The 15,873-nt window shown below is 44.0% G+C and overlaps 1 protein-coding gene across 3 annotated transcripts in view; it reads left to right on the forward strand.

Annotated features, from left to right (window-relative positions):
• Window positions 1-15,873, forward strand: part of TTC28 (tetratricopeptide repeat domain 28) — a 1,396,661-nt gene that overhangs the window by 1,246,987 nt on the left and 133,801 nt on the right. For all 3 annotated transcript variants that reach the window (XM_069619361.1, XM_069619362.1, XM_069619363.1), the window contains exon 13: window positions 2,717-2,861. In XM_069619361.1, coding sequence (XP_069475462.1) covers window positions 2,717-2,861 — 145 coding nt within the window. The remainder of the gene's footprint in view (window positions 1-2,716; window positions 2,862-15,873) is intronic.

A 15,873-nucleotide genomic window follows, 5' to 3' on the forward strand; every position in this document is an offset into this window, starting at 1 on the left:
TCGTTTTGCTTCCTATCCTCACGAGACTTTGCAAGGGTGAGTGCAGACACCAGGTGTCAAGTGCAAGTAGTCGGCTGCAGGGATACAGAAACAGTCCACAAGTGCGGGGGTTGCCAGGGAGGCAGTGCGGTGTGCAACTGGCGAGGACCTGGGCTCAAGATCCGAGGGTGGCCAGGTGACCAGTGCAGTTTGGGGGGTTGCGGCAGAGGGCAGATTTGGTCAAAGAAAAAATATTGGTTTACAAATCTACATGATCAAGTGCTACCCATGTCGAACAAATGATATGTAGTCAAGGTGGGACATGCTGCAATTCGTCTGCTCGGTCTTGGCCTCCGATTTCGTTGAAATAGGGCTAACAGCTGTGGGCCATAAGAGGAAGCCCTGGACTGATGAGGTACTTTTGACAACGAGCATAAGGGAACCGCAATTGTTTTGCTTCCCACCTGACTCAGCTTCTATTAGTTGCCTCTGCGCTACAAAGCACCTGGCTCCATTCATTTCTGGTTGAGGGCCCTGGTTCCTCTCTCAAGTGCAGGGGTTGACTGGGAACCAAAAGAGGCACTGACAATAATTTTCTACGGTGCCCCATATTACACATTTTTAGCAAGCGCAACCCTTTTCCTATGAGAAAATGTGGAAATAAAATAGGTTAGCACACAGAGGACTGCTTGGAAATCTCCTGAGTTCCTTATTGGCCAGTCCAGCCCTGCCCACGTTGTGGAGGCCTACCGGGAAATCTCCAAAGTTCCATATAGGCCAGTCCACCCCTGCCCAGGCTGTGAAGGCCTACTGGGAAATCTCCAGAGTTCCCCCGAGGCCACTCCACCACTGCCCAGGGTGCGGAGGCCTACTGGGAAATCTCCAGAGTTCCCTATAGGGCAGTCCACCCTTGCTCAGGCTGCGAAGGCCTACTGGGAAATCTCCAGAGTTCCCTATAGGCCAGTCCGCCCCTGTTCAATTGGCTAGCATGCTAGAGGACAAGCTGCAGTACAATTGGAGCGGCGCCGTCTGGGCAAGGAAAGAATAGAAATGAGCGCTAGAGGCAATTGTGGCAAGCAATTGCCGCGGGCAATTAAGACTTGAACTATTTTCATAGTGGCGTGTGAGCGGAGCAGGTGCAAATGCTGACATTCTGTAAGCACACCAGCATTTGAAAATCTACACAATTGTGTGCTGGTTCTCTATAACACTGCACCAGTGTCAGGCTGCAGTAAGGCTGGCAGTGTAGAAAGCACCCAGTACAGGGGAAAGGGGAGGCAAGCATGTCAGAGGGGTAAGAAATCAGGTCTCAGGTAGGGCATATAGGGAGAAGGGATGAAGTTAGACCCATGGGGAGGGGTGATGTCAATTGGAAAGCATCACAAAGGTGAAAGAAACCAAAAGGAACGTGGTAAAGGAAATCTGTAACTAGCAGGTGTTACTGTCACCCAGTTTAATGATACTGGAGTTATCATCTCCTACTGGATTCGCAGCAGTACTCTGCAGGTTGAAGAAAGATCACTGCGGCAAGCGCGTCACTCATTGAGCAAGGGAAGGTAAGGGCAGGGGGCAGGTATAAGTGGGGCATGGGCAGAAGTGGCTGAAGCTGGGCTCATCTACTATTTGGGAGTCATGGGGTATCCAACGAGCTCCCTTCTGCTCAGATGAGTGCCGGGTGCCCCCCCACCCCTTCATAGTGGGATAACATTGATTTCTCTGTGCACACGCATTTGACTCAAAATGGCATGCCGTGGATTCCTGTCCCCAGTGTTTCATTTGTGGGGATCAGCCATGGCACTTATTTTTTGAGCCCCGGCACTTATTGTCTCAGACTCACTTTAATTACCAGGTGGTGATAGTCGGTGCATCCCTCAACCACAATGAGCAGGTGGGAGGCGAAGTGTAACCCGAAATATGTTTACACTGTGGGGAGCAGCAGTGGTGCCCACCCACATAGTCACAGGAGGGCTAGAAAATATTTGGGCCCTGGCACTTCTTTTTTTTACAAATTAAGCACGGCCCGGCCCTAATGACTGGGCACGGCGAAGTACCAATTTAATAGGTCTATGTAACCTGGAGCACCTGAGCATATGAAATAAACACGATCAGTGTAGCATGCCGGCTCCTTAATGAAAGCCCGGGGGGAGCAGGGGAAATACCGGGCATGGACCATTTCTATAATCATGCCAAGACAGTAATTTGATTGGAGGAAAAGCTCCAGGCACACACAAACATCTTCTTTAGGAGGAATAAATGAGAAAAGGGATGTTTTCTCAGAAGAGTAAATACACAGGGTATTTCATTTGCCCTTGTGTGATAGATAACACAGCAATGCTGTATATGCATATCGGCATACAACGTGTGTATCTCAGTGTACAATATATGCCTTCATACTTTTAAATACATAACATATACATCATATGGGAATACATGTATGCTGTGTATGCATGCATCTCTCTTACTGCCCAGTGTACATATTTCAGTATTTAATGTGTGTATTTAAATATGCTATATGGACATCTCAGTATGAAAAATGCGTCTCATAGGGGCCGTATATAGATATCAGTATATATTGTATGCATCTCAATATATAATAATTAACATCTCAGTCCATAGTGCATGCAATGCACTGTCCAATGTATACAGGCATCAATGTATCGAATGCCCCCCTCATCCTGTTTGCTCTTGTGTCAAAGGACAGTAATGCTGTATTAAGGCCTTTGTTTGTGTTTTCCAGGAGCTGCCAAAGCATGACCAGCCTGTTCAGTAACACCATGTCACCTGTGAAGGACGGCACCTCCTCTCTGCCCAGAAGCAAGAGCTCCTTCAACAAGCCACCTCTCCGAGCGCTGTACGACTTGCTCATAGCACCGATGGAGGGGGTAAGTGAGCAGCCTCTGTGTCCCGCGCTGACGTGGAACACGATGAACACCCGAGCCAGGGAGCACTCGCGATTGCTTCAAGATGGCGCCGTGTGTCAGTGGGGAACCATGACCTGAATTCCTGGCTCCTGGCAGCAGCCCACAGGCCCGGGGAAGGGTTCAGCACTGGTTCTTCACAGGTGTTGTTCTGCTCTGGTGTTGGGGAACAGTGCTGTGCTCGTGCTCTCTGTCTCTCTCTCTCTCTAATTCTGAGTTATGGCCAGAGCCTGTGGAAACCTCACGATGACAGTTAGCTCCCCTTCCTTTCGCCCTGGGGGTGTACTACGCACTGCCTTTCTCCTCCACACCCATAAAGCCATCACTGGAGTTAAGCGAAACCATATTTCCCCAGTATGTTCAGTGCCGCTTTTGCAGAAAACGACATAGAAAGGGCTATGTTATGTGGAATTTGTAAAGTGCACTGATTACATTTAATAGATACTGAAATTCCCCCAAATTTTCAGTTCATGCGCCAAGCACAACTCCCACTTAAAATTGCTCATGAGTAAACTAGCACACTACTCCACGCTATTGTGAAACTGCCACCATGATCTGACGTGTGATAGTATTTAACTGCCTGTATGAAAATACCGCAATGGTGCGCCAGAATGTTTTTTACTATATTGAAGTAGGATTTGCTTCAATGACCAAGGGTAGGGGAGAGGGTGTATTTCCTTTTACCTTAATAGTTAAGTATGATATGATATGATAGGTTATTTATAACGCGCTTAATACCCAGAGGTTTCTAAGCGCGGACCCAGGGATCGAACCTGTGTTGCTCCGTGTCGTCTTGCTTCCAAGGCAAGCACATTGCCGTTGAGCTATCCTCCCGGCAAGGAAAGATGTTTTTAATCGGTCTTTTACTCCATCGTAAGGGGCTCAAGGGTGGGCATCCAGGCTGGATATGAACTTTGTGATAAGCTGATGCACAAGGATAGGCAAAGTTCATACACTCTAGACTCGAATGGAGGGCACAAGAAGAAACACAGGGCATTACACCCAGGCAGAAGAAAAGCGACACAGAGCACACGGAGCATCGGCTGCAGTGTGTGGAGATTGGCAGAGGCGTAGAAGATGAGGATAAAAATGAACAGGTTTTAATGAAAAGGCAGTTAGAACTGCATAGGAGCAGGAGACAGGTCTTGGCCAAAGGGACAAGGCAAAGGGCTGGGAGAACCAGTGAAAAGCACCTTGCCAATTGTTCCAGGACTGAGAGGTCCACAGAACAATGCGCAAACCAGTTGTACGTGGGGATTGCCTGCATCTTTTATTGGAGTTGTGTAAAGGTTTAGCATGAAAATGTGTGAGCGACCGAGTGTAGCGAGGGAGATCAAACTAACCAAGGGGCGTCCTTGGATTTTCTCCTCCTACCATGCCCCCTGGCCCACAGAGAACAGTTTCAAAATAATATGTTAAAATCGTGAAATTTACAGAATTCTTTTTATGTGAAACATTTCGATTTTGTAGGATGACAGATGAAATCATCCAATAGATAAATCACCAACAGTGCACAGGAGCATTTCCCAACTCATTTTCATGATGACTTTTTCCACAATATATGCCAGCCTGCATAAAAACACTTTCATGCTGACTGTGCCAATACATGTCTATGCAGTTTGCACCAATACCTGACATTGTTACCATATAGCAAAACACTATTGCTGGAGTTGCTTGTAAAAAAAAAAAAGCTATGCCACAGTTAGAACATATGTGCAGACTAGCACCAATGTAGGCCGTGGTAACCACATAATAAAACTTATCATGTTGACTTTACCCTTGATGTCCAGTAAAACATTCCATACCAAAGGAGGAAAACATAACCAGATTGACTCCAGAAAGGTAGGCCAGTATAGGAGCATCATAACACTTATCATGTTTGCTTTAACTTTATTACACTATAAAAAAATGTCATGCAAGACTCAGAAAATGTAACAAGACTGGCTGCAGCAATGTACGTCAGTCTACCCACATAACAACACTTATCAAGTGTTCTTTCAACTTGATCCCGAGTTAAAAATGTTAGATGGAAAAAGTAAAAAGACTGGATGCAGAAATGCAGGCCAGTCAAGCTGTGTAATGACGCTGATCATGGTTACTTTTAACTGGATGCCCATTAAGAAATGTCATGGCAAGGTACGGCAACCTAGCCAGACTGGACCATTAATAACCCCACCAACTCTGCACCTCCCAAATCAGAGGCCCGCTCATGGAAGCACACCCAACCAGCCACAAGTATTCATTCAGCATTCACACAGATTCACTTTCAGACACACACACATTCACAGCATCCATCCACTTTACACACACACACGCACGCACGCACACGCACACACACACACACCTATAACATAAACTCTCTCATTCACATGTGCACCCACATAAAATGCACTCTTTCATTCATGCTCACACCCAAACATCATACACTCATTCGATCACATGCAGCCACACGCACATACATGTTTTGTTTTCCATTACCCACAGTCCCAATCCAGAATCCACTCTGAGTGAGGACAGGCTCTCCAGCTCCTTAGCACTCAACACGGACAGGTAATAGGAAGCGGGTAGAGCTTCCTGGATGCTGCACATGCATGGAGGAGCCGAAGCACACCCTGAATGACACCCGAGGCACTAAATTCAGAGCTGCAGTAAGCCTGTATCCCCAGTGAGCCATGCAAGAATGGGGAAGCAAAACACCCATGCCCTTGCATGGCCCATTGGACATGCGCACCAGGGTGCACGAACTGTCAAGGGGAAAACACATTTCCCTTTGATAGTTAAAGCCAGGCCAGGAGCTCTCCCTCAGCTGCTTGCTGCACCGGAGGGAGAGCTTAGTTTTTTCTCTTGGCTGGCCTGGCAGCTCACCCAGAATGGATGGGGCAATGTACCAATAACCCATTATGGACAAGTCGTCTCTCGCATAAAGGGGGGGGCTTCAGGCGGGGGCTTATAATCAGCACCAGGAAGAATCCATTTCACAAACCAATTCCTTCTCTAAAAGCCTTGAATAGAGTGGCAAATACTAAGGAGTCCATGAGCATCAATATAAAAAGCAAGACTTTGTGTGTGCGCGAGTGTGTCATGATTTCCTGCCACTGCATGATGTAGTGCTTCGAAGTGCCTTCTGATTCTTCTATCTTCCTGGGATTATAAATTGAAGCGTATGGGGTCAGAGCGGGAGAATTTTTTCAGGTCTGGTAATGCCTGGTAGGTCCCAGTTGGTTTGCAGACAGCACCACCCAGAGGCCAAATCGTAACACTAAAGCGTGTGGTTAAAAATATACAACTGCCGAATCAATCCTTTTTTTATTATCTACATGTCTCATCTGTCACATAAGCTTTCGGTTTTCATTACATGCAATAACTCATAACTCCATGTTGCATTGCCCTGGAGGTCAATAACCTGAAACTCTTTGGCACTGAAATGTTTGCATGACAACTATGTAATTGTAAAAAAAGAAAAAAAAGCACAAATAGAACTTCAGAGCAGGTCAAGCTTTTCCAGATGAGGAATTCGGAATTTGCAGTCGATTTATAAGCGCATCCATAAACCGGGGTAAAAACTCAGCACCCCAACGCTTACCCCTTCAGAGTCAAAACATAACACACAAAGCAAAGTAATATAAACTACTGCAAGCAATCTATAACCACATGCGGGGCCTGAATGGGGCACTTCAGTCATGTGGCATTTAAATAGTTGTTTGTATTGGCCTGGTTGGGATTTCTAAGCTTAGGAAAGTTGAACAAGGATGTGAATTGAGATCATTGTAGGATGGCAACCACCAACGTGTCTCTGAAATAATAGGGAATGAAAAGCAGGAGTTCATTTTTGGGCAACTGTGTGTTGGAATCCTTCACTTCTTGGAGAACAGAGTCTTTGGGGTGCCCGACACACCTAACACAGGACACAGAGTGTTGTGGCAGGATTCACACAAATCCCATAGAAATCAAGTGAAAATATGTGTAGCTAACAAACCAAACATATCGATAAAAAACGACCAATGGAAATCTGCATACTACTAAAGCCAGTCAAGTGGCACAGCGAGTAGAGCGCTCGCTTTGACATCAGTGCAGAGCCTGCTAACGCGGGGCCAAACTCAGCCTTTCATCCTTCTGAGGTCGATAAATGAGCACCCCACACCGTGGGTAAGCCATGCTCAGATACCCGAGGGTTTGTAGCGCTATATAAATGCCAAATTATTATTATTATTATTGCCATACAAAAAAACAAGGCATCCCAGGGCATGAATTGGCCAGTCCCACAGGCATGAATTGGCCAGTGCCACGGGGACACTGGTGTGTCCAGAATATTTTAACTGGGGTGGCCCAATTGGGGCACTGATTTATGCAGGGGGGCGTGAAGTACGAGTGCACACACACATAATGATCATAGTTTAGGATAATGGGGTGGCCAATCAGATTCCAGCGATAGCACGTGCCACCCCAGGCCAAACCCTGGACATGCCACTGCACGCGTGTCCGGTGTCATTGGGTAAGTCTTGTAACCCATTCACAGCAGCCGCAAACGACAGCTCTGGCAAGTCAGATGTGCTCTGGGCCTGTACATCTCAGAACCTCTGGGAAGACACACCAACAATGGTGGCAAAGCCGCTATTGACGGTCAGTGAACCCACCACTTAGACAGTTTACCATCTGTCAAATGCAAGGACAGGTCCTCACCTATGGGTCTTTCCTAGAGCGTAGGCGTTACACATGCCCACTCAGAACCCAGCAGAGTTAGGAGTTAAAAGAGGAACAGTGCTTTGTGCCACTAAATCAGGCCAGAATAACCGTCTCTCAATTCCCAGGGTCCTTTGCCAGCCTGCCTGTTCCTGCAAATGATTTTGTGAATTAAAGAGGGATAGCTCGGTCAGTATAGTGGTCATTTCATAGGATGTGTACTACAAGAATGAGCCTGGGAATTGAGAGACTGTTAATCCGGCCCGCTTTAGTGGCACATAGTGTTGTTTCTCTTGTAGCTTCCTACTGAGATCAACGATATCTGATCGCACTTACGTTTTTACAACATTATTTGCGTTTTTTTTATGGGAGGAAGGCACCCCATATCCAACTCCTATGCACTCACCCTTCTACTATATACAAATCCCATTTTTAATTAGACTCTGTGCACGCCTTAGTAAGCTACATGAACCACTTACCAGATCCTTACCAGCCGTTAACCCCAGAACCACCCTCCAGACCATCGACAAGACCTTGAATGACACATCGAATAATAGCATTGACCTTCTCCAAACCTCCGCCAAACCACATATCACCAAGAACCCAAAAAGCCGCAACAAACTACTATCTCCCACTACTAATAAATGCTAGGTCACTAGTGGCACATGCTACCGACATCGCCAACCTAATACTGACCAATAACCTCAATTTCTTAGCCATTACGGAATCCTGGCTACATGATACAGCAGGACCCTTGCTCTCATTAGTTGTCCCAGATGGCTTCACCATAATCAGACAAGACAGAGAAAACACACGCAGTGGAGGAACCGCCATTATATCCAAAACTGGTCTTGCCATGAGACTTGCCCCCACCCAAAATACACTGTCCTGTGAAACCCTCACAGCCAAACTACCCCTGACCAACTCCCAGACATTAGCAATTCATCTTATCTACAGGCCTCCTGGCCCCATTGGAACTTTTGAGGAGGATCCTCTACTCGCTTCTCTCCAATAACTTCAAAACTACTTCGCAACTACTAGTCCTCGGAGACTTTAACTTGGGCTTCAACAACCCATTAGACAAGCAGGCTACCACCATCGCTAACACACTATCCGAACTAAGCCTTTCTCAAAAAATGAGTGAGCCCACCGATACCAAAGGAAAAACCCTTGACTGGGTGGCAGAATATAACTGTACGGTAAACATCACTGCCATCACGCCTTACCCTTGGACAGACCACTCTCTCCTGTCATTCTCACTCCTTACTGCAAGACCACTACTGGTAACTACACCTATGGCCCCCCACCTGTCGAACCAGAAATAAAAAAAATCATAACAAGGGATACAGTGTTCCCAGCCATCTTGCCCACCCTAAATTTGCTGAAAGACAACCTCGACCCAAGTATACTAGTCAAGGGATACAACAAAATCATGCTAACCACGTTGGATAGCATTCCACCCCTTAAACCTAGAGCAAGTGTGCTGAAAGCACATCCGAACAAATGGTTTTCACCCCAACGCAAAGACCTTAGACACCTAAAAAGAAGCTGTGAAACTACATGGAGACTTCTGCCTTCCACCTCCAATAAGAAAAAAGTGACGGAAACTCATCCCAGTATAAAAAAGAAATCATCCTTGCCAAACGTAACTCATATAATGAACATATCTCTAGTGCTAATTCTAGCACGAAAGAACTGTTTTCTATCCTTAAAGAACTTGAATCCCCTATCATCACCCCCAAAACCTGCACTAAAGACAGAAAGTGGTGCTCTGACATACAACAGACCACCCTTCAAAACAAAATATCTAAAAAAAAACGATCCCTTAACCACCCACCTAACAATAGCGTCCCCCATACCCAAAGGAAACATGGGCCAAATTAACCCTCCGATTCAACTTCACTAAAATCGCCATTCATGAGACTGAGAAAGTAATTCTTTCACTTAAACCCTCCAACTGCCAAGGAGATCTCTGCCCTGCTCTGCTCATAAAATATGCTGCAAGAGATATCGCTCCCTTCATTACCAAACCGATTAACTCCTCTTTCACATCTGGCATCATCCCATCGAACCTCAAACAATCGTTGGTGCTCCCTCTATTAAAGAAACAAACATTAGATCTGCTAATTCCCACCAACTATCGACCCATTAATACCATACCCTTCTTGCTTGAAATCCTTGATAAGGTGGCATATATCCAGATCCAAAAATTCCTGGAAACACACAAAATCCTGGGTACACACCAGTCAGGCTTCCGCCCCCAACACAGAACTGAGACTGCCCTCATTGATTTGAAGGCACAGGTTGATGAACTGAGAGACAAAGGGAAAACGGCCCTCTCCATACTTCTAGACCTCTCCGCGGCATTTGACCTGGTAGATTATAAGATCCTATGCAGACACCTGGATACGGCTGCCAACTTCTCTAAAGAGGCCATAACTTGGATTGAATCCTTCCTGAGGGACAGAACTTTGAGGGTCTTTGCTCCCTCAGCTGTAGCAGACCCCATTCCTATCACGCGTGGTGTCCTCCAGGGGACCTGTGTCTCCCCTACTCTATACAATATATTCACTAAGCCCCTCTTCGATGATCTGGACCTTCTTGGTATCACCTACACTAACTATGCGGATGATACCCAGATTCTCCTCCCACTTTCAGGGGATTACGGAGAGGATTTGGCCTTGGTGATTAGGGCGTATCTCATCATCCATCATGGTCTATGCCTGAATGATGAAAAAACTGAACTTATCATTCTGGGTACACACAGTAACCTAAAGAAAACCAGGGCAGGATTACTCAGCCTTCATCATTGATGGAAATCTCATCAAGGTGGCCAAGGAGGTAAAAACGCTGGGCTTCTACCTTGACGCCATCCTCTCCCTTGCTAAACAAGTCAACGCCATGTCTTCTGCCACAGCATACACATGTAAGTTGATTAGAATGGCCAAACCCTTCCTCTCGGATGACAATTGCATTGCCCTAGCAAGAGCCCTAATCCTATCCAGGCTTGACTACTGCAATGCACTATATATTGGTGCCAACAAATCCATTATCCAAAAATCCAAACCCTTCAAAAAATGCCCTAAAACCGGCATTAGGGCGCCCAATAGATCTCACATCTCCGCGATATGGCGCCAATATTACTGGCTCTCTACTATCAACCAGATCCACCTAAAAACTGCCTCCTTGATACATAAGGCATTTAATAACGCTGCCCCTAGCTACCTCAGGAATAGATTTCAAAGAAGAACCTCCACTAGACCCTCAAGACTCATCAATACTAAGTGCATCATCACTCCAAGATTTAGGCTCTCCAAGGTTGGCGGTAACAGCTTCCCTGTCAAAGCTGCCCAGCTATGGAACTCCCTCCCACCGCACATTAGGGAAGATCAATCTTATGCTAAATTCAGACTAAGCTACATCAACTGGCGGAAACTGAAGGACAACCAGCCACTATCTCTCACAATTACCCTATCCGGAATTACTCTTCCGGCACTACTGCTGTATATTTCTATACATTTGTTAATTACTGCGTATGTTATATTTGTGTACTTTGTTCTGCCTGTACTTTGTACTAAATCCTATAGTTGAATATGTATACTTGTATAATTGTAGATATGACTGTATACTTAAGTAACCTGTCAAAGAAGCCACACATTATCTGTACTGCTGTGCCCTGTTACCCATCGGTTTGGTGCGCATTATAAACTAAACTAAACTTAATATATCTCAACCCGGCCCACCCCTAACCAAATTCAGCAGAAAATGGGGACAATTGGCCATTTCACCAAATGCAGTGAAATGTCAAAAGCATCCTTCACCATAATTCACACTAACAAGCTAATGCACGCCAGATCAGCAAAACATGCACTTCAATATACAGCACCGTGGTGGCTTGTTGCCCGATGAGTACATACGCCGCCTCCTTCCTAGTCATCCCCTGCCAGAAAGTAGGCTGCGGCTACAGCTTCCCGTGCAAGTTCCTTCAAAGTTGACAGTGGTCCTCAGAAGGGTGTCATAGAAGGTAATGCTATGGAGAGATTTTACCCTAATAAAGAAATCCTGCCAAGTAGTAACCTGTAGGGAATACCGAAGCTCGGGAATCGTATCTGCACTTAAATCAATGAAACGCGTATTCCTGGTCTGATCATTCACTGCTGTGAGAGCTTCTGGCAAACGTGAAGTGCAATTTCCTCCATGTGCAAAATTCGCACTGAGATGACCCAAGTGCCTTGAATAGCACACTTGTTTCAACCACCATGTTCGCCGCACAGCTGGTTGCTTCTCTTGAGCACTATGACACCTCTTCCGAAGAGTAAGGAAAACAAACAGATGAGCGGAAATTTGACAAAAAATGGTTCAACCGTAAAGTGGAAGATAACAGCATGAGATTAAAGTAGTTTAAATATAAAACAGATGCGGACAGTAGTCAGTGAAAACCACGTGAGAAGGTCTGAGTCACTATGCCAAACAGGTCAATGGGGTGAACAACCTGTTACAAATCGAACAGGTATGAATTAGGTCTGTGCTCACTGGAAAGTAGAGCACAATGGAGACTCTTATCAATTTATCGGAAAATACTCGACGCACCCAACGATTCCCTCTTCTGTGATCAGTGTTTGGTTAAGAATAATTAAGGTGTCTGTTATCTGAAGGACTTTGTGCAAGTGCGTTCTGACGTCTTTAATAAAACAGGATTGTCTGATAAAGATCTTATTCAAAATCCAGTAAAAGTTAAACAAATATTGGGACGATTGGTTGAACACAGCAGAAGAATTTCAGTTTTACCAATCCTTTAGCCACTTAAAGCTGGAGTATAAAAGACTGGCAATAATTGCACCTTATTTGATGAGATACCCGAAGATTTTAGAAGGTCATTCTTGAAATTTAAACTAAATCTCCACTTGACCAGAGAGGTTCTTGGTAAATATTATACACTTTCAGGGCAAGACTTGTTTTGCTGCTTTTGAGGAGTTGTCAGGGAATCCCTTTTTCATCCAGTGACAGTGTTCTGCTTTTCAAGGGAAAAGGCTGACCTTCCTCAGGAAACAACTCGACTGGAGAAAATCCTATAGTCCTAATGCCGAGGATTTTTGGAAAGCATGTCTTGCAGGCCGTACTAACTCTATGGTAACATCTATTGTAGGATTTTTAGATAGTTTACATTTGGAGAATACTGTGCTATAATTTCATTTTTTTAGAGATGTGGTGACATAAATGTTTGGGTTTTTGAATGGTCATTTCTATGAAATCTAATATTTGTATGAAATGTGTATGCATTGGTTTGATTGTGTATTTCCCTTTTTGCAAATGCACTTGTATATGTACCTTTTATGTATTTTATTTATTTTCTTCTCTTTTTCTGTATCTTTTTCTTTTTTTGTATAACCGTGAAAGGTTATTTGATTAACTACAAGACCAACAAAGAAAACAAATCTCACTGAACATCTGAAGCAGAGAACCTTGGAAATACAGCCCTTGCATGACACAGACAGCCAATACTGATATGAAAACCAGATTATCTGGGAAGGCTATAATAAGCAAACCTAATTCTTCTGACTCCCCACCACGCTCCACACAGACCATTCCTCCTTCAATAGAATGAGACCTTGAGATGGTGAAAACAGTCACCCATGCCAAGGCATCCAGACTGCCATAAACCTCGCATGCAGGAGCCTGGGTCAGAGAATCCATCACAACATCTCCTGAGACCACTGACCTGGGGAGCTCCGCATCTACAGGTGGATGCTCCCTCTAATAAGCCCCACACACATTTCAAGATACTTAACACAGATCCTAAAGAGTTCACCAACTATGCCACACACCTGCACCTGCCATGAACAAGCAAAATCGTAGAAGGCAAAGCCACTAAACAATTGTGTAAGTGTTCAAAAGCCAACAACCTTTTCCACAACTGACAGTAGAATTTCAAATCTAAAAGACTAACAGAGGATCATCCAGGAGGCAAACACAAGGTCTTCCATTCCACTCTGGACATGAGCCAGCCAGCAACACTCACATTCCTCCAACTGTCATCAGTGATCAACACAATAGGCCATCATATTCTGGTTGAACGTTTGCAAGAATGAACTGGAGTACCCATAGTATCCCTTGGAATTAATTAAATATTCCCTCATAATATAACATCGGCCCACTGCATCATGAAAAGCCAATTGTTGTAACTGTCACTATGCTTACTCCTGCCCCGTCTACTCATCAATGTGTGCATGGCTAGGTCTCAAGCTCCGGCACTCCCATGTGCAAATGTATGCACATGATGTAGGTGCTGCAGTCTATTTTTCCCATACTCCACCTGTGTTTTAATTAAATTAGCAGTGGAGGAGCCTTGTGAAATATGTAATCCTGTCATTGAGTTTAATATAGTCTCAAATTACCCCCTAGCGAAGGGGCTACCACAATACCCGAAAGACACAAATATAAAACTGTTTCTTAGAGGGAACAAAAATATATATTCACAAGTTCCTGATGGAAAATGTTATAATTGTGAGAACAGTTTCTTAATGCCAAAAACCATGTTTCTATGACAAACCTTACCTCGCAAAGTGATGTAACGGAAAGAAAATCGAAATGGTAGTGTATTCATGTCCCTTGATTAGGATGACAAGCCTTGTATATATGAAATGATATGATATTCACTACGACAAGGTTAACTTCAATTCCTTGTACATTACTTATTATTGTCTATTTCCTGGTTATTTAAAATATGAGTTATGTACACATTTATATGCAATATTTATTTTATGAAATTGCTTGGCCATCATGGGTTTCGACCATTTTGATCTTTATCAAGGCAATTGTTGTCTAAATCTCATTGAAACTGGTCCTTTTATTTATTCACAAATCTTTCAATTGTGTTGTAGCTTTGTAGGTATTCTTTAATATGTCCCTTGTAGCCTAATATCCTGATTGTAGTCTTCAGATTTTGTTCCCAAGCCATATACAGCTCGTTATCGGTGTAACATGGTATGCCGATAAGGAGCTGAATATGGCTTGGGACCAGAATTTCCCAACGAAATGGAACTCTAACTACACAATAATATGGACACTGTATTCCATGAACTGAATTGAGGATCGGAAGACTTCAACTATTTAATATGAAAGGGACATATTAAGGAATACCTACAAAGCCACAACACATTTGAAAGATTTGTGAATTGATAAAGGGACCTGTTTCAATGAGCATTAGACAACAATTGCTGTGACAAAAATTAAGATGATTGAAACACGTGTTGGCTAAGCTATCTCATGAAATAAATATTGTATATCAATATGTACATAAACTCATATGTGTTCATGCATAATTATATATAGGAAAAGGACAATAATAACAATTGTACAGTCAATTGAAGTTAGGATTGTCTTTGAGAATATAATTTAACTGACACAAGGATTGTCATAAACTCATAATCAAGTCTCATGTATAGACTGCCATATTGATGCGCTTATCTACTGTAATGGTAATTGTAGTTTGCCATTCACTAGGTGTATGAATGCTGCACTTTACTGATTGTTTGAATAAGACTGTCTGTTTCATCTAACCTTAGTTCAAATGTCGCAGAACATATAAGAGGTCACTGCATATTTCGATACATTTAATTTAAAGGGAAATGTAATTTCCCACAGAATTTGGATGGATGTGAGAACAGCAGAAAAAGCCTGTCACTCAGTTTGCAAATGTGCCACACACGTGTGATGTCATTATGTGCACCTGTTACATCATCACGTATGCCCCATCACGCCACTCACATGTGCAGCAAGAAACTTTTTGAAGCATAACTCCTCTTTAAAGCAGTATGTAAATGTGTAGTTCGAAGCCTCCCAGTATAATCCAGAAGAACAGCAAAGAACAGGTACTTGTTATATAAACAAACACGTGTTGGCTGTAGAAATAACGATCTAGGTCACCCTGAGATGTTACCATTCGTCCAAGATCAGATAGAATGATGAACAAATACATTTTCTGAGAGTGAAAGTAAATAACATCCCAACAAAAGGGTTTAAATACTTCCAACGAGTACACCAAGAAGCATAGTATGGAACCTAATACACAGTAGTTGCATGTGTATCTTCATTAAATGTTTAGCATGTGCAACCATGAATAGCATCTTCTTATATTGATATTGATATTTTATTTCTATCGCGCTCGTACACAAGTGTTTCAGAGTGCGACAAGGCAAGGGACGGGCACAGGGGAGAACAAAACAATGATCTTACTAGGCCCAGTGACATTGAGAACGCGCAAGTGCATGGGAGAGGGGCGAGGGGAAAAGTGCAT

The sequence above is a fragment of the Ambystoma mexicanum genome, chromosome 10 (assembly GCF_040938575.1).
Source record: "Ambystoma mexicanum isolate Mex_15411 chromosome 10, UKY_AmexF1_1, whole genome shotgun sequence".
Taxonomy (NCBI): Eukaryota; Metazoa; Chordata; class Amphibia; order Caudata; family Ambystomatidae; genus Ambystoma; species Ambystoma mexicanum.